Source organism: Lepidochelys olivacea (genome assembly GCF_965140295.1).
Source record: "Lepidochelys olivacea isolate rLepOli2 genome assembly, chromosome: 3".
Taxonomy (NCBI): Eukaryota; Metazoa; Chordata; order Testudines; family Cheloniidae; genus Lepidochelys; species Lepidochelys olivacea.
Genome location: NC_140413.1, coordinates 138,667,895 through 138,687,344, shown reverse-complemented (window position 1 = coordinate 138,687,344; position 19,450 = coordinate 138,667,895). Strand labels below are relative to the sequence as shown.

General features: G+C 39.0%; 1 protein-coding gene across 2 annotated transcripts in view; it reads right to left on the bottom strand.

Annotated features, from left to right (window-relative positions):
• Nucleotides 1-6,400: 6,400 nt before the first annotated feature.
• CHRM3 (cholinergic receptor muscarinic 3) overlaps nucleotides 6,401-19,450 on the bottom strand; it is a gene marked incomplete at its 3' end in the record, with an annotated part of 322,380 nt that continues 309,330 nt past the window's right edge. For both annotated transcript variants that reach the window (XM_084625192.1, XM_084625191.1), the window contains exon 4: nucleotides 6,401-8,228. In XM_084625192.1, the coding sequence (XP_084481318.1) occupies nucleotides 6,401-8,228 (1,828 nt within the window). The remainder of the gene's footprint in view (nucleotides 8,229-19,450) is intronic.

Here is a 19,450-nt window from a genome sequence, read left to right as displayed (position 1 = left end):
GTGAAAAGATACAGTGCACAAAGCATTAGGTATTATTGCATAGACACCTATTCTGGGATGTGTCCAAGCAATGCAGAGTGGAGGAGATTGGAAGGGGGAAAACAACAAAGGGGTTAGGGCACCCTATACTCCACAGCCCTGGCTGATCTCTGCACAAAGAAAAACAGCCATATGGCTGTCTCATTTTGCACCAGTTCAGCCACACCCCCTTTCTCTGAGACATCCCTATGCTGAAGATTTAGAGATTGTGTGAGGAATTACCACAGTGGCTCAACACCACCCAATTATTTCTGCATGCAGAGCAACATCTCAGTTTCCTCATCAGGAGTCAGGATGTGGCCCTTGGATTTTATTTCCATTACACTGTGATAGCACGAAGATCCTTTGGATATTTTATCCACATGTAAAATAAATGTTAGGTATGCAGTTTTGAATAATTTGCAAACCGAATTGAAATCTCTGTGTTTAGCAGTGTTGTGTTGGGGTATTTTTTTGTTAAACATAGCCAAGTGACTAATGTTTACCACAGATTTACAGGCATAGCTTCATTTCACCCACACCAGGAAATACTGTTTAGTGGAGGGAACAAATAGCAAAAACTTAATTTGAAATTCCTGGAAAAAAAAACATCTTCTGAATTAGTGTACAGTCATTAAGTGCTGTGCTGAAAACAAGGAGCAGATCAAAAAGGCTTGACCCGGGCATCCATCTCTTACATGTATGGCATAGCTAATGATGGAAGAGCTTGGCTTACAAAGCCAATCATAGAGTGAACTTATTTGGGCGCTGCTTTACATGTATTTATTCACCCTTATGCATGAGAAGGATTTGAGCCTCTATAAAAACTTCTACCATTTGTTTATTTTCCGAGATTTCTGCCAAGTTAAATAAACTGTATAGCTTCACCCATTTAGAAGCATGTTAGGCCTGCTTACTGCAAATGAGAGGACTCTTTGTATCACCATTTTCATAAGCTCTCTCTGAATCATACACCCCTGTTAAACTAGGTTTTATTGTGTTAAAGAAAAAGATGAATGATCTGGACTCACACCCTAAGTTTCTTCAAACAGGCAACCAAGCAAGGTTTTCAAAGTATGCATAACTCTGTCCACGAGGCCAGCAAATTACAGTGCAATTTCATACAGCAGAGTGTTAAGATCAGGAGATTCCCCCTCCCCCCCCACAATTTTTCTTATGTTGAGACTATGGATAAGCCCAGTAAAGCTGAGATGACCTCTACACCTGTTATCTAAAGCAAATAATATTGCAATGATGTACAGCTCCCCAACAGACCCTGAACCTGCAAGCTGGTTCACATGGATGGACTCTTGCACTCATGCTGAGTCCTACTAAAGCTGTCAGGAGACGATATGCATGCAGGAATTTGGTTATAAAGAGCAGCTTGTAGGATCAGGGCTGTAATGGGTGCCCAGCCCATATGTAGTCAAATCCTATTTCGCCTATCCCATCCCAGACAGAATCTGCTCGTAGACATACACGGCTTGATTCTGATCTCACATTGATGGAAATCTGGAGTACCTCTGGTAGAGTCAATGAAGTTAAACCTATTGTAAAACAGGTGCGAGACCTGAATGGGTGAAATCTGGGACATGGTTTCCATCTTCAGATATCTGAAAAGCCCAAAGGGCCTATATCACACCCAGAAAACCCCATTTTCAGAGGAAAAGAGAATCCACCTTGAGAGCTATGCGGAAAGAATAGGAAACTTCTCTATCAAGCTAAGTGAAAGAATAAAAGTAAACACAGTGCTGCTGTCAGGTTACAGTTCATGAGGTATCAAAATAATCTTCCTTTTTTGGCTGACTTTTCAGTATAATTTTATATATAAAGCCACAGCATAGATATTAATGCTCTGTATAGATGTGTGTATACATGCTGGTGATAGCCATGTAATAAAGAGCATATATCTTGCATCTTTACCTGTGGCATCTGTCATTGGTGATTCCTTGATTCGAGGATGATATCTACCACAGATTTACACATGGGTCCCGAGATGACTCAAGAGACTGATCCTGTAATCACAGGTCCACCTGCTGTACTCTATCTTCTAATCCATCTCTACCAAGACGAATTCGAAAAATTCCAGCCACTGAGCAACTTCAAATATTCACCATTAAAAAAACCAAAAAACACAACATTTGAAGCACCTCCACAAATTACTACAATAGCTCTTCTATACACACACACACACACTCACACACACACAAAGCCGTAACTTCCAAGTTGAAAATCTTAGGACCTTCCAGGGCGGGAAACAAGTGGAATGTGTCACATGGGGAAGACGTAAATGTTAATATAAATCTTGCTAAGCTTTCAGCCTCAACGGTGTCCTGTGGCAATGCGTTCCACAGTCTAATTTTGTTTCCTGAAAATGTATTTCCTGTTATTATTTTTGCATTTGTCCCCTTTCACTTTCATTGAGTGTCCCCTTGTTATGAGATACAGAGAACAGAAGTGTCTGATTTACCAGCTTTATACTGTTAAATTATTTTGTATGTTTCTATCATGTCTCCTCTTATTGTCTCCTCTCTAAGGAAAGCTGTCTCTGACTTCTGGTCTTTTCAATCTCTCTTCATGTATGGTGAGGTGCCAAGGGTGCATGTTAAATGCAATTTATCACATAGCTCAGCATTATATCGCACAGCTATGCCCTCCATAAGTGTATGTGGTGTGATTGTGTGTGCATATTTAAACTTACTGACCTTGCCAACCAGGGAAAATATACAAATAGATTTCTTTTTTGTTTTGATGTTTGCATCCTGTACAGGAGAACCGAGGGTACTTGGATTCATGTGTTCAATTGTTATAGGCACGAGGTTGAGAATGGCCCAAAAGTATTCACGGGCCCTTCTTACAGCAGAGCAGGAAAATACAGTTACTTATAAAGAAAAAATAAAGCTGAAGATTTTAGCAAGCTAATAGATGAAGGGGAGCAACTTCTTCAGCACATCTGTGTGGCTATACTAGTTTTGCACAACATGGCTGGTTCCCCTGATAAGACCTGATTCTTCAGAATACTTAGAGCCCACAAATCCCACTGAAGTCAAAGGACACTTCAGATGCTCAGCACCTTTGAGAATCAGACCATTAATGTATTCCTTTAGATTTAGGTCAGAGATAAGTAGAGCTGTAATTTCATTTTGCCCTATAGCTGCGACAAGAAGTTACATCATGCCATTGAAAAATGTAACTGTTTGCTGCAGTTATACCTGCATAATCTAATTTATGTCAGATAACTAATTTATGCAACCCTAGCACATACAAAAGCCACATGATGCTGTATGTGCTGGTGTCTCAGAAAGGGGTTTACACTGTCTGCCATTTTGATAGCCTTTGGGTCCCACCCTGCAAAATTTACTCTTGATGCCCCAGTAGACTTAAACTTCATTAATCTACTCTAATGGGGTCCAATCCTGGACCTTTGATATTAACAGGAGCAGGACTGGATGTATGAGTAGGCCACCTGTTGATGTAAGAAAGGTTTACATGACTGTCTGCACTCCTACTGACAGTTTTATAATGTTTGTGACTCCACTTTCCCCAATCAGATGTGAGCCATTACTTCCTTTTTATTTGTGAAAAGAAATGCTGTGGCAAATTGTGTCCATTTGTATTGCACCTTTCTTACACATATATATTTCTTTGTGCATGTATATATAATCTGTTTGCATATATACAAATGGACACAATATATATATATATATATATATATCGTGCAAAGACACGGACACACATGAAATATTAATCTGATTTCTCTTTGTTTAGAATTGTATTTGCAACACAGCCAAATTTTGAATATTTTATAGTGCATATTCCTTTAAGTAAACAGATAACTAAATTAATCTTTTCTAGTATGTGTATAAATCCATAATGTATTATGTCTGTAAAATAACGTTTTCAAGCCTGTTCACACATCAAATTGTTTATTTTTTTTCTCTGAAAACAATCCAAGAGTTTTAACTCTTCCTATCATGTAAACAATAGTGACAGTTGCTTTTCAGAAGAAGCTTAACTTTGGTAGAAAAATAATTTTCGATAGTAAAATCAATAGCGTTATATAATAGAGTCTCTTGCTGAATTCTGGCTTCCTTACTTGCTCTCATACTTTGTGAATTAGAGGGCACTGCACTACTCTGATTATCAGAATATAATAAGATGGCAATATATCTCTATATATCTATAACTGTTCAAACATTAGTTAGAAGGTCAACTTGAATAATGAAATGTACTGCAGATATGCACTTCGTTACTACACAGTTCTGTAAAATAAAGCTCTGTAATTTTCTATGCAGCTTAGGAAACAGTTTGGTGGCTCCCTGTAAGTCTTTGGTTGGATGTGGCAAACAAAACTGACCAGTAAATTATGGGTTTCTCCACCTTGAAATGTGACTGATCTACAGCTCAAGGCCTACTTTTTTTCTCATCACTAGACCTAGAGCATAGGCTACAAACTTTGTTTTAGATAGACATTTAATATAACTCATACCAGAAAAACAATAAAAACTATGAATGTTATGAGTATGAATATTTGTTTTAGTGACATGAAAGCTAGGTATACTGTATTCATTGCTCAAGCGGACCTTTATGAATCACTTTAAAAGGACACTACAGTTGAAGACTGAAGAGCAATATTTATCAACATTAAATAAAACATTTGGTGAAGTCTGTATAAATATTTCTTCATATAAACATAACACAAAATTAAATAGTTCAGATACACAGACACCATTTAATATACTTCCACTGCTGTCAAAATCATCTGTAAACACCATCTCACACAGAAAACAAAAGCAGCTTTTATACCAGTTCTGTGTTCACAACACTGATGCCTCTTTATAAAGGAAGTTTGTTGGGGTTTTTTTGTTTGTTTGTTTTGTTTATTGTTTTATTATTATTTTCAGCAAAATATGAGTATCAGGAAAAAAATTGTTTTGGTCAGTTCAAAGGCTAATATGAAATTATCTTTCAACACATAACTAAATAAGATTTAGAACAATACTTAAAAGTACAGTACTTTCCTCAGGAGATCTCTGACTTTTATAAAGCACACTATGTTTGGTGCAGACCACATCATAAATACCAGGAAATATTGGCCATGTCTAAATTATAAATATTAAAGCCCCTTTTTTGTTTTCTTTATCAGAAAGTGCCAGCTTGCAAGTTGGTGATATCCACTATGCTTTTCAAACAGATTGTGAAAAAGAAATGTTTTTGAATAAGTGTCCTTCGCGTTCAAAGGATTTCTTCTACACACGCCTTTTGCAACTGAAGGCCACAGTGGCAGTCTGTGAAAGTTCCTTTTCCATAAAATGCAGACTTTTTCAACTTTTACTACAGACATGCAGCTTGCAGAGACTACAGATTCCAGAATTCTATGCTCAACTTTGAGCTCAGTAGCCAATGCTTCTGAGGAGGCATTATCACTTGGACTGAAATACGATACTGCATACATACATAATTTTATCTGGCTGCATCTCTGTATTAAATTTTATCTGGCTGCATCTCTGTATTAGGTTGGCATATGTCCCATAGCAATAATCTGTGGACTGCATTTGGATCACAAGTAGTACTTATTTATCTCTTTCTAAATGGTGTGTATTTTATGTTTTCAAATATACACTATAATTTCAATTTGCAAATAACAAAATAAATTTACGTTTACAGACTAATTTGTCAAATCATATATTTCACTCACATACCACAACGATAGGGACCCATGTAAGAATTTAGATTGATAGATCACTTCTTTCCTGGCATATTTATATATATATAAATGGTGGAGTGTGAGTGTAACTTGTGCATTCACACACACACACATAACATGAGCAGCACAAATAGATACTCTGTAAGGTTCAAGAATCAGGGCTACGAGGAGAATCACACCAAAAGAGGAGACAAAAAGGTTTACTGGGACAACAAGAAGCAGTTTTGCAACCTATACAGTGTTTTAAATAATTTCATAACAATGTTTAACTAGCTTGCTGTATCCACACGTGACTTGAATTGAAAACTGTTGATTCCTTGGAAACAGCTGGAACTGGACTAGCTAGATGTGCTTACCTGAGATCCCAGAGTTGATTACAACCAAAAAAACTGGGCTGATCAGTAACGGGTTCATAATTGCTCTACAGCTTCTTGTAATTTTGTAGGAAAACTTTATTAAAGTCTTTCATTTCCTTAATAAAAAACCTTGAAGTCTGTTTGTTTTTGCTTAATGCAGATTTGATTTTAATATTAAACTGGATTTATTAAAAGGATATATAAGCCTGGCAGCTGCTCTCACATCTTGATGATGAAACGTTTGTATCAGCACCCTGGAACCACTCCCCCTCCCACATGCCCTTTGATAGTTTGTTTTTTGTTTGTTAAAAATACTAGTCTATGAAGTCTCCTGGGGGATCCGCTTATGAAAAATGACTGACTGCCTCTGCTGATACTGCTGTTTGCGTCGCTTCCGTTTGTCACACTGGCACAGCAGTAACATCTTGAAAGTGGTTCTGAATGTTTTGTTACACAATGCGTAGCACATAGGGTTCACTGTGCTATTGATGTAACAAAGCCAATACCCCAGGTTCCAAAATGTTTTGGGGATACAGCTATCACAAAAGGTGTTCACCAGAACCATGATGTTGTATGGTGTCCAGGTGATGATGAAGGCAAACAAAATAGCACTGAGCGTCTGTGCTGCTTTCTTTTCTTTGATAAGTGACATTCGTTTTCGCTTGGTGATCTGACTTCTGGTCTTCAAGGCAAACTTTTTGGCCAGGGTTGCTTCCTTGAAGGATAAAGGCAGGGCTGTGGACGTCTTAGCCACCGACGGAATGCCGTCGGAAACCTTGGCTGCCTCTACTGCTGACCCTGGCTGAACTGGAAGCTTAGGAAAGCTCTTGTGAAAGTTTCCTCCGTCCTCCACAGTTTTCTGAGAGTGCAACCTTTTAGGTTTCCTCTCCTTTGACCCCATGTCAGATTTCTGCAAGTCCTCCCCTGACCCATTCAAGTCTTCAGATGAGGGTAGTTTAGTGGAGTTGAGGATGGTGCTGTGACCAGGAAGCTTCAGCACAATGGAATAAATGGCCCTCGTCTCCGTGGCAATGTCTTCTTCATCAGAGGAGGCAGAGTTTTCAAGAGAAGCAGCGGCATCATTGTTGTTCCAGCTGTCGCTGCTGCTGTGCTCCTGGTCCCCCTGATCCTGGCTGGGTTTCCAGCTCTTTGTTGTAAGCCAGAAGTGGCATCGGCCATATTTCCTTCTGGTGGAGCGCTTCATACTCTGCTGCTGCAGCTCATAGCTGCTGCAGCTTCTGGAGCTACCAGTCTGGCGAATGAAGCGTGCTGCCTCAGCTTTGCTGCCCGAGGCCTGTAGCCCCGCTAACTCTTTGGTGCGTTTCTCTGTCTCCTTGTAGATCCTCCAGTATAAAATAGTCATAATGGTGACTGGCAAATAAAAGGCAGCTATGGCAGTGCCAAAAGTGATGACAGGTTCGCTTAGAAACTGGATATAACATTCATCAGGAGGCACAGTTCTTTTCCCAACAAAATACTGCCAAAACAAGATGGCAGGGGCCCAAAGAATGAACGAGATGACCCAAGCTAAGCCTATCATCATTCCAGCCCTTTTGGTTGTTCGTTTAGCTCTGTATGTAAGGGGCCTGGTGATGGAAAAATACCTGTCAAAACTTATGACAAGGAGATTCATGACAGAAGCGTTGCTGGCTACATAGTCAATGGAGAGCCATAGATCACAAGCCAAATTTCCCAAAGCCCAGCGGTCCATGATGATATACGTGGTGAAAAGGTTCATTGAAATAACACCGATGATCAAATCTGCACATGCAAGACTCAGCAGGAAGTAATTGTTGACTGTTTTAAGTTGTTTGTTAACTTTAAATGCCACAATCACCAGGATGTTTCCTATGATGGTCACCAGTGCGAGGATGCCAGTGAGGAAGGCAATCAGAACTACTTGCCAGAGTGTGTGTCCACCCAGAGGATCTTTGTTCATGCCATCTAGTGACCTATTGGCTGTTTCCACAGTAGTGAAGGGAAAACTCTCAGTTGTCTGAGGGAAGTCATAGCTGCCAATGACTGATGTTGCATCCTCAAGAAGCCCTGTTCCCTGGGAATCTCTATTCCAGAAGAAGCTCACATTTGAAAACAAGGGGGAGACTGTAGTGTTATTGTGCAGGATCATTGTGACTTTCTGACATAGTCTGCAGAGAAAAAAAATAAGAAGGGAGACAGTAAATCAAAAGCTTTTTTTAATAGGCCAAATACATTTGTGGTGTCACTCATATTGCACCAGTCATTAATTTGGATTATTTTCAATATTTTTTAGGTTTAAGTTATCGTTAATTAACATCACAAGATGCCAAACTAAAAGCCAGGTGAGCCCTCTCATATGTGAGTCTGAATCTACAAGAGAATCCAGAGGTCTATTTTTAGAGTGGATTAAGCCAAAACCCTGGATCCCACATCATCATTTCTTTGGGATATTCAAAATCCAGATCCACATTGGAATCTTGCAACTTGAGCCCAATTTTGTCAATATGGATGTATATGTATGTTTGTGTAGTGTACAATGGAGTCCCAATCCCTGTTGGTTCTACTACCTATAGAATAAGATCCCAGGATTCTCACTCTGAAGCCTAGTATGTCTGTAGGGCAGGGGTGGGCAAACTTTTTGGCCCGAGGGCCACATCAGGGTTGCAAAACTATATGGCGGGCCAGATAGGGAAGGCTGTGCCTCCCCAAACAGCTTGGCTCCTGCCCCCTAACTGCCCCTCCCACTTCCTGCCCCCTGACTGCCCCCCTCAGAACCTCCAACCCATCCAACCCTCTTGCTCCTTGTCCCCTGACCAACTCACCCCCATCCAACCCCCACCCTGCTCCCTGTCCCCTGACTGCCCTGAACCCCATCCACACCCCTGCCCCCTGTCAGGCCCCCTGGGGCTCCCATGCCCATCCAACCCCCCCTGTTCCCTGTCCCCTGACTGCCCCCCTCCAGAATCTCTGCCCCATCCAACCACCCTCTGCTCTCTGTCCCCCCTGGTTGACAGCTCCTTTTGTTTAAAATATCACAAGTTTCAATCATCTCTGGGATTTGTGATTTGTTATGGTTCAATTTTTAGTTCTCAGCCATTTTTGGCTTTTTTACACACATGACTGTATAAATTACATCCATGCAACAGCACGGGCTTTCAGATACTACTAACAGAAATAATAAAATTTACTTTTCATTATCTATAAACTATAGATACACAAAGCTGAATTCTCTCTCTCTCAAAAAAAAGCACAATCAATTATACACACCTGCATTTTCATATGCAACTTTGCCAGTTGTGAAAATACTGTAAGTGCCCTTTTACATGTGCAGGTACTCAATTTGCATTCACAAAAGCTCATTTGCACAGTTGGACCGAGGATTATGTGGGTCTTGTGGGTTCAGCAAGTATACTTGATTTTCAAAGGGATCATTAAATATTTTATGAAAATGGGGAGGAAGGGGAGACTGATTCATGATAATTAGACCTTTATCCTCTTCCCAAGTATTGTAGGAACTGAGATAAACTCAACATCTCTCTCAAAACGTCAATCTGCATTCTCAACATTTTATCAAGTTCCTTGGACTCCTAATCTGGGATTTTACTAGATAGATTGTTATAAATCAATTTTACCACAGAGTAACCTTTCTCTAATAGTAACTCTGAAACAAAATACCTCATCAAAGAAGAGGTCTTTTACTGTAGGTCAGTTCAGAGTTGATATATTATGGCTTAATATGATAGACTTAAGCGGATATCAAAAAAGTTTGGTGTTAAAAGAAACCCGAAAAGAAAACTATTTTGTGTTGTGTTAGCAAAGCATGCGGGGAATATGTCATTTAAAGTAATCTCATTATTTTGACCTAGTGTAAATGAACTGACACTACACACCATAGGTAATAATGAAAACACAGTTTGGGAGCCAAAGTAAGTGAAAATATTCGGTTAACCACTCCAATTTATTTAATAAAAAGAAGACGGTAACAGTTTTGATACCACGTCTGAATCTCATCTAATCCAATATATTTCTAGTCCACTCATCATTAGAGCATCTAGGTGGTGAAATCAGCAATTCAGGAGGAAATATGGGAAATTAATTTTTTTGGCATATCTCTACAGGACTCTAATCATGAACAATATCCACAAATGCTGGTCCACGGTGATGTGAATGAGGCTACATACTGGTACAGAATCCACACTAGCAGATCACACTGAAGGACTGAAGTAATGGTCATTCTTTGGAAAATAATATCTAGAGCAGTCGTTCCCAAACTCGTTCCGCCGCTTCTGCAGGGAAAGCCCCTGGTGGGCTGGGCTGGGTTGTCCGCAGGTTTGGCTGATTGCAGCTCCCAGTGGCCACGGTTCACTGCTCCGGGCCAATGGGAGCTGCTGGAAGCGGCGCGGGCCAAGGGACGTACTGGCTGCCACTTCCAGCAGTGAACTGCGGCTACTGGGAGACGTGATTGGCCGAACCTGCGGACGTGGCAGGTAAACAAACCAGCCTGGCCCACCAGGGGCTTTCCCTGCACAAGTAGCGGAACAAGTTTGGGAACCACTGATCTAGATAAAGGGATTTTTCTCCTTGGGGTTAAACCAGAATGCTTTCTTTGCTATTTCTATTAATTTACTGTGGAAAAATTGAACATTTTTGGTAGGTCTATTAATTTTTTGGGGGGAAATGTTAGCATTCTTTTAAACATCTGTGAAACTACATGGTTGTAACTTAAAAGAAACATGAAACCCATGAAAGAGAAATTCAGAAAAAAATTTCACTGCGAAAATTTTGTTTCAGAAAAAAATTGAAAGATCAAAATTTTCTTTTTTTTCATTTTCTGTTATATTATTGTATATTATATTATTATTATACTACAATATGTTAGTAGTAATACTGGAAAACATGTCATGTCATAAAAGACAATGATTTTAGGAAAAATGATTCCAGGCTAACACAAGGCTATTAAAAAAAGCACTCCCTCTAAGTAGTATATGGAGTGCTTATCTTATTTTCTAGATCAAAGTGTCAAACTCTTTCATTACAACACAAAAAGGAGACATTTTGATCTACAAAATAAAATAAAATTAAATGTTTCAGTCTGTGCTAAGTGGCATCTGACATTAATTATTTTAAAAATAAAATAATATAATTTCCACTATTATATTATGTCATAACATATTTTGATATAACTTGACATGATATGATATCCTGTCATATTATTCACTGCTGCTACTGATATGTCATGAAATAATGTAAAATTAATAGAAGTAATATAAAAGTGAAAATAAAATATGAAATGCAAATTTTGTTTCCAAACAAATTTGTGCAATTCTTCTAAAAGAAAATTTTCTGAAACAAAATTTTCCATTCCAAAATATTTTTTCATGAGAAATGTCATCAAAATTGACTTAGTTTTGCATAAAAAATGTTTAATCAAAATGGCATTTTCTGATGGAAAACTGACCAGCTGTACTTGAATATTGATTGTAAGAAGAAAGGTAATTGAGTGGGAGAATGTCCGAACACAGGGAGAATGCAGTATGTGTCACTAAGCAGCTCTACAAGGAATAAACGCTGAAGGAACAAAAGGGAATCAAATATTTTATAGCAGTAGCAGCACACAGAGCTGTGACTTTCATCCGAAAGGCTGATGTAAGAGGGTGACTCACCGCTTAATGACTGAGGCTAGCCAAACCTGACTACAAAATGAGTAGCTCCACCTGAGAGAAATCAGGCGATTTCAGTGTCAAAGCAGCAGGAAGGTGCAGGAATGGGGTAGAGGGGGCATCTAAGAAAATATGTCTATGTCTGCAGAGAGTAAGAAGGCCCCTGACTCAGCAGAGGAGAAGGCAGTGGTGGGGAGGGCATGTGGAGAAGAACAAACTCTAGGTAACCTAATGGTGCTGGAAGCAGAAAGTCAGACCCTCAGGGAGGAAGGACTGTGTCCAGCTGAAGTTAGGTGAGGACTGGGTGAGTTTGTTCTATTTTGAAAGTCTCTGTTGGAGTCCAGGTGGGTAATATTTAATTCCCTTTGGACTGTGTTTAAGAATCCCTGAAGAAGAAAAAGAAGAAAACAGAGGCAGGGTACTGTACAGTCAGCCCTGACTATGACGGAGTACTCTGGATGCAGTTGGCCATACTGCCGGTGAGTTTTAACACCCCAGGAGCTGAAAAGTTCACCATTTTAATCTATCACACAATACTATATTACATAATAGTATATGACTAAGAGCCAAATTCCAAGCCTTTGAAGAAATCAACAAGGGTAACAGAAAATTTCCCAAATTCTACCTTTTGATTTCTTCAGATATGAGTACAAATAAGGTTTCCAGAGCCAGACTTATGACAAATATTGGCCTATGTATGGCTATATATTTTTGTGTGCTTTTGTGAATATCACATGCCTAGTTCTGGCTGTTTTAGTCAGAGCTTACCAGCAATTTCAATAGTGGCCACAAAACAATCAGAGTAATAACTTTCAACACTTTTATGAGAAATAAAAATAAATCTTTGGCAGAAATTAGAATTCAAACAGCTTATCCGATCTATACATTTGCATCCCATAAATAAAACAGGAATAAAGTGTCATTAGAATCATTCAGTCCAACTACTAAGACAGCACACAGTCATCGTAGAGGACATATTGGATGTTAAACTTGACTTTATCCTTGACCTGTAGCTCATATTCTAAATGTAACTTCTGAAATCACTATACATACACTCTTGTCCAGCAGTATGATAGTGGGTGCTATTGAAAAGTAAATGCTCACCAACAGTTGCCATGTACAGTTATTCCCTACTGTAAGTACAAATATTATGGTGTCTTGTATAGCACACTGTACAAAGTGCATTAAGTACTACCTGTACTTAAGCTGGTGCTATTAGTAAGATCTTCTGTCTCATTGTGTCCTGGTACTTCCCTCACCAATGTTTGTTTTATCCACCCGCTGTCTATATTCTTCTACTTATATAGTAAGCTCTTCAGAGCAGGGTGTCTATTATGTGTTTGTACATTGCCTAGCACAATGGTCTCTGGGCAGTACTGTAATATTAATGATGATTAATGTGTTAATTTGTTCTTCATCAAGTTTCTCATTAAAGTCTGATCTGGCAGGATGCTGAGCACATCCCATTTGGTGGAGAGTGCCCTGATCACTTACTGGCTTCAACAGGAGCGGAGGATGCTTAACACCTTGCAGATGGGGGCCTAAACTTGCATGCTATGACGTACATGATGCCTGCCAGCCTGCCTACACTAAAGGACTTAGAGGCATGAGGTGAAATGAAGAATGAGAAAGAATGGCTCAGGCAAAATGCCTGCAAGCACTATGAGTGATGAACAAGGGTCTTGCCAAGCAGGCTAGAAAGAAAATCATTGCAATTGGTGGGGGAATTTTTCTCTCTAAATCAAAGTGTGGCAGTAGGAATGCACAACTGCTAATTGCATAATAAGCAATGCTAATTTATAGTCATCTAGTGTCTTTTATTCTAAAGCACTTCAGAAACCATGCAACAGATGCTTACAGATCATTAACACTGACAACTCCTACTGAATGTAGTTAGTCATAACTATGCCAGTTCCGGGATATTAGAGAGACAAGGTGGGTGAGGTAATATTTTTTTATTGGACTCACTCACCTTGTCTCTCTAAATTCCTACTAAAATCAATGAGACCTGCAAAACTTTGGATCCTCTGAAAATCAGACTTTACACATATGCAGAGCCACTGAAATGCAGCCACTCCTGGACTGGATGGTGGCAACCAACCAGTGCATAACACAGTGGAAGATTAGTGGGTTAAGAGAAAATTAAGAGAAAGTACCAGGGCAAACACTTACTCTTTTAAAAAGAACCCCATATGGTCTTTAATGTTCATATAAAGAAAAATGGATCTCACTATTCAGGTCCTATCAGAAAGACTTGTCCATTACACATTATATTTAACTAATCTACCAGCAGATAAAAAGCTGAGTCAGCAGGGCCAAGATTGGCCTCCTAAGTTTCAGCACAATTAGATACGTCAAACATGAAGGTGAATCTACTAGCACATCCTTCTCGAGACTAGAGTCTGAAAAGGTTTCTGTAGCGTGAAAGGCAGTACATGAATTGATACGTACAATCTAATGATTTTTTTCTAAGACACAGTGATTCTATGGGAGTAACATCTCGTGTATTTCAGAAGACCACCTGTAAAGAGACCATGAGGATGATTAGAGGAAGGGCAGGGGTGCTGGAACTAGGGGTGTGATAGCACCCTCTGGCTTGCAGTGGTTTCTATCCTATACAGGGTTTACAGTTTTGTTCAAAGGCTTTCAGCACCCTCACTGTAGAAATTGTTCCAACGCCACTGTTGGAAGGGTATAAATGAAACCAGACACAGGTTCTGGCATGTGCTGTATTCAGCTTTGGTGTGTATCTTTTATCTGTAAAGTGGTTCTGGGAGGTCTTTTCTTCATCCTCAGTGAGAAACAGACACTTATCACCAACTAAACTGGATCTATCAAGCAAATCAACAGACATTTCTGAAACAATCCCAGGGTGCAGTCTTGTCTTGCAGGAGAAGCTGTAAGGCAAGACTACCACACTGTTTACCCCTTTCAGTGACGTCTCTGGGTTTATTACCTCTGATTAGGGGGCAGATGTAGTTCATGCTGTGAAGCATGTAGAATTGTTTTGTGTCTCATCCTTTTATATAACTTCTGCTGCCACAATGTTTCATGCTGTAACACATGCAGAAGTCAAGCAACCAGTCCTGTATCAACTGGACTTATCCCACCCACTATATATTTGATTTTTTTTTTCCCAGGAACAACTTTGCAGAGATGCAAAAGGGGGAGGGGGAGAGAATTCTGTAGTTTTATTCTCTTCTCATTTATACCACTTTCACACCAAAAAAGTTCCATTGCCTTGAAAGAAGGAGGTCCTGATTTACACTAATGTATGTAAGAGGAGACCTGATGTACCTGAAACTTACTGAATGGAGGCTTATGGAAAACTCATTTACAATAACATACTTAGAACTTTGAAGGTGGAGGAGGCGATGTGGCTGACCTCAGGTTCAGCTACATCGTTTTATATGTTTGGGTGAAACAAACGTGTATATGAGTCATCTTGATATGACAGTATTACAACTGTGTATTTACATGTCAGGGTGCATTCGCCACCATGAAAAAAACCCTTCACATAAAACACATTGTTGGATCAGTGGAAACATACTTGCTACAATGTTAAATTTAGGAGCAAGACATGTCTTGTCCATAGTTCTCCCATGGGATGAGGTTAACCAAGAACAGTACAAGAGAGATTTTAAATTAATACACTTGCTAACTGCATGTCAGATATGATTAGTATAAGGAAGAGCAGAGCTTCCTTTATAGACATTAGAGGACAGAAAGCGGGAGAGAGGGGCACTGTACAAAGGTGACATCTAACACTTAGTGCAGGTTCTTGGTTGGAAGCTGGAAGCATGAGTCCACAATTTTGATTATATTATTAGAAAAGCTTTTTGAACACAAAAGTCAAGCTAATCTCGCCCCCCTCCCCCTCCCAAGGACTGGAAGGAGAGAGAAAACAACCATTGAAGGAAATGGAACTCTCAGAGCATAGACAGAAGATAAAAACAGTATGACCTTCCCAAAGGACTAATAAGAAAAATACTTGACATTTGGTTGCATTTCCAAAACACAGCACAAACAGCAAATAACTGAAGTGTCAATTGCTGTGGAAATTCATAACAAGCTATAGAAAGAGAGAGAATGAACAAATCTTGTGCATCTCAATATGCCTATGAAGTATCATCTTAAGGTAAACCAGTTAACAATCATGCATCTTGTTACTGTACGTATTGCAAGTTATGGTAACTCTGAGTAGATTTTCACCTAATCTCCTATTTCTATACTTACAGACAGCCGTATAAAAATTACATTCTGTAGCATCTTCCATATTATGAAGTATCTCCAAGTACTTTACAATATAGAGTCACTTGCTGTGACTGTGCAGGAAAATGGAGTTGTTGTGCATTAAGGAAGAGCTCATGTTCAGCCTTAAACATTCAGATTGATTTCATGGAGGGTTGGGGGTAGAGGGAGGGAGATGTTGGCCAGAATACCTGAGTTACTTCTGTTGTTTCAGAAAGTAACATGGGAACTCTAACTTCCATGTGACCAGCAGAGAAGTAGGATGGATCATGGTTTAAAGTCTCAAATAGAGGATAGCACTTTTAAATGTGAAGCGGACCAATACTCTTCTCCAGTACAGCAATGTAGTTTCAGTGAGGGAGATGAATATCCAAATGTGGTAGGTCCCCATGAACCTGTGGTAAAACTATAGCCCAAATTCAGCCAGTGGAGATGTCTCGGGGCAGAAGAACTGCAGCTCAACAAAACAAAATGTGAGATGATCATAATCATTATGTGTAAGATTTGTAAAATATATTACTTTGATCATCTTACATGCTACAGTGAAGGAAAGAACGTATATTTGTGGCCCAACCATACATAGTGACTTCACTAATGTTACTACTACATTCTTTTCAGTGGTTAGTGTTTTTTAAGTGAATACAGAGCTTGTGGAATGTGCTGGACAGAGTACCGCAGAATGAAATGCTCTTCCCAGCATCATCCAGGAACAGGTGCAGGGCAGGCATTGGCAGTGCAAGCTGCCACACACCTCCTTGCCATTGTGCTTCAATCATATCCTGTTGTGGAGGGATTATTACTTAACATTCTCATTGAACCACACTGTTAGGGGAGAAAAGTGCAATTGTAGACAGGACCACTCAGTTTACAAGATAGATATAACATGGGTTTTAGGGCTTGAATTTTCAGTGGCTTAAGGTAGTGGTTCTCAACCAGGGGTGCGTGTACCCCTGTGGGTACACAGAGGTCTTCCAGGAGGTACATCACCTCATCTAGCTATTTGCCTAGTTTTAAACAGGCTATATAAAAAGCACTAGTTAAGTCAGTAGAAATTAAAATTTCATACAGACAATGACTTGTGTATACTACTTTATATACTATACACTGAAATGAAAGAACAATATTTATATTCCAATTGATTTATTTTAAAATTATATGGTAAAAATGAGAAATAAGCAATTTTTCAGTAATAGTGTGCCGTGACAGTTGTGTATTTTTATGTCTGATTTTGTAAGCAAGTAGTTTTTTTTAGTGAGGTGAAACTTGGGGTACTCAAGACAAATGAGACTCCTGAAAGGGGTACAGTAATCTGGAAAGGTTGAGAGTCACTGGCCTAAGATAATTATATGATCAACTTCCCTATTCATTGTATACTGCTGATTCTCAGAAGGAGAGGGAAATGAATCCATTTGGCCATCTGATGAAAACCATGGCAGCATGGTAGGATAAGCGCGGCTATATTTGCTTTTGCCTCCTCTATTTATTCTTTGGGAATTGGGTGGGGTGGAAAGAGGCTCAAGCAGGATGTGTGTTTGTTTGTGTGGGGGAGGGAGGGAGACTTTCTGATTTCACTGGTCCTTTTATCCATTTAATAATTATATTTTAATCACTTCTTTATTTCTTTCCCATTATATGGTGTTTCTCTCTTTCCCCATAGACTCTCTTTTCCTCCACACCCACTCCTTTACAAAGGCATGGCCTGTATTTTTCCCTAGAAGCTTTTTTCTGCTTTCTTTAAAAGGCTGTAAGATACATTTCTTATGAAGTTAGAGTCCATTGTGCATGCTTGATTGGACATGGCCCCGAACACAGGGCAAGACTTGTAAATGCAGACTTGAGAATCCAAAATGTGATCTGTTTGTACAGCTAAGATAATTGGTTAACTTATTTTTCTGCTTTATTCGGCAATATTTTCTTAGTTTAAATATTACAGAACTTTTCAGAGTGAACTATAAAAATGTTTTCTAATGCAAACAAATGAAAGGCTTTAAAATGTTTAATATACTTCTCTATATGAGTGGGTAATATACTTCTCTACATGAGTGGGTTAAACTGTGAAGTGAAATGCTTTAAAATTTTTTAAAAAGATCTATTTGTAAAATGCACAATCCCAAATCATTAACAGAATGAGTTTAAAAATCTAACCGTAGATTTTAAAATTACAAATAAAATATATTTGAATGAGACAGTGAAAGGGAGAAACTTCTAAGAACTGCAATCCAGCCCCTAGGTTTTTGCATTTCTCCTGCAAAAATTGACATCACTTGCAACTAAAGCAGGGAAATAAAACACATTTCTTACACGACTTCAGAGTAATATCAGGAACAATGGTCTAGTTCACACACATGAAGGCCTCAATCCAGCAAAGATTTATGCACGTGCTTAGCTTTATGCACTGAGAGTAATCTCAGCTATTTCAATAGAATTAATCATACTACACATAATACATGAACTTGAGCATGTGCCTACATCTTTGCAGAATCTGGGCACAAGGGACTAAGAGTCAGGGAAATTGTTTCCATAACCAAATATGTTGGTCAATTTCTATTACATATTTCCAACACAACCACAGACTGACTGAGATTTGGGGCAAATTCCTTTTGCTAACTCTTCAAAAGTGGACAATGATTGTGTCAGATACCTAAATTGAAGTACCCTATTTGAGGTACGTTGAACACCATCAGCTCTTTCTGACATCACTGGTCACTTGCGAACTTTTTGGCCTCAGTCTTTTCAGGTTTTCCATTTATAAAAATAGGACTCTTAATCTTGCCTACTTCACAGGGATATTGTGATGCTTCATTAATGCTTTCAAAACACTTAGATCCATGAATGGGAAGTGCTAAGTATTATCATTATTTATTAAGTCTTCTATAGCAGAGAGCAAAGGAATGATTGCATTTAAATACTTTTGGTTTAAAATATATGGTGCCTTCTTCCTTACCACCCTTTCTGCTTAGAACAGCCTTCCATTCCATTTTTGCCAAACATCAGATATCTCCTCCTTGAAACCTCAATTGCACCATGATGCCTGCATGCACTCAAATCAAAATATAGCTGCAATGTCTACCACTTGCTTGTGCTTGTACATGATTTTGGATTCGTACGTTCTTTGGAATATGGATGCTTTTTATGAATTATTGTTACACTATGGTAAAGCACCATGTACGGTGAGCATCATTACAAAGTCAATATCTGATAACAATGACCATGCTAAAGAACCTCATATAGCACTGTGTTAACTGTTGACCAATTCTGATTTTTAATGGCAACATTCCTTCATCTACATTGCTCTACAAATGATGATAATGTGTTACATTTCCCTTTAGGGCCTACTCAAAAACTGGCCACCTACAATTTACTGGATGAAATGCAGGCAGACAAATGATGTGTTTGCCCTAATGTTTTGGCACTAACATGTAAGAATTAATCAGTTATATGAGTTGTATAATTCTGCTGCATATCTTTCTGAAATATTT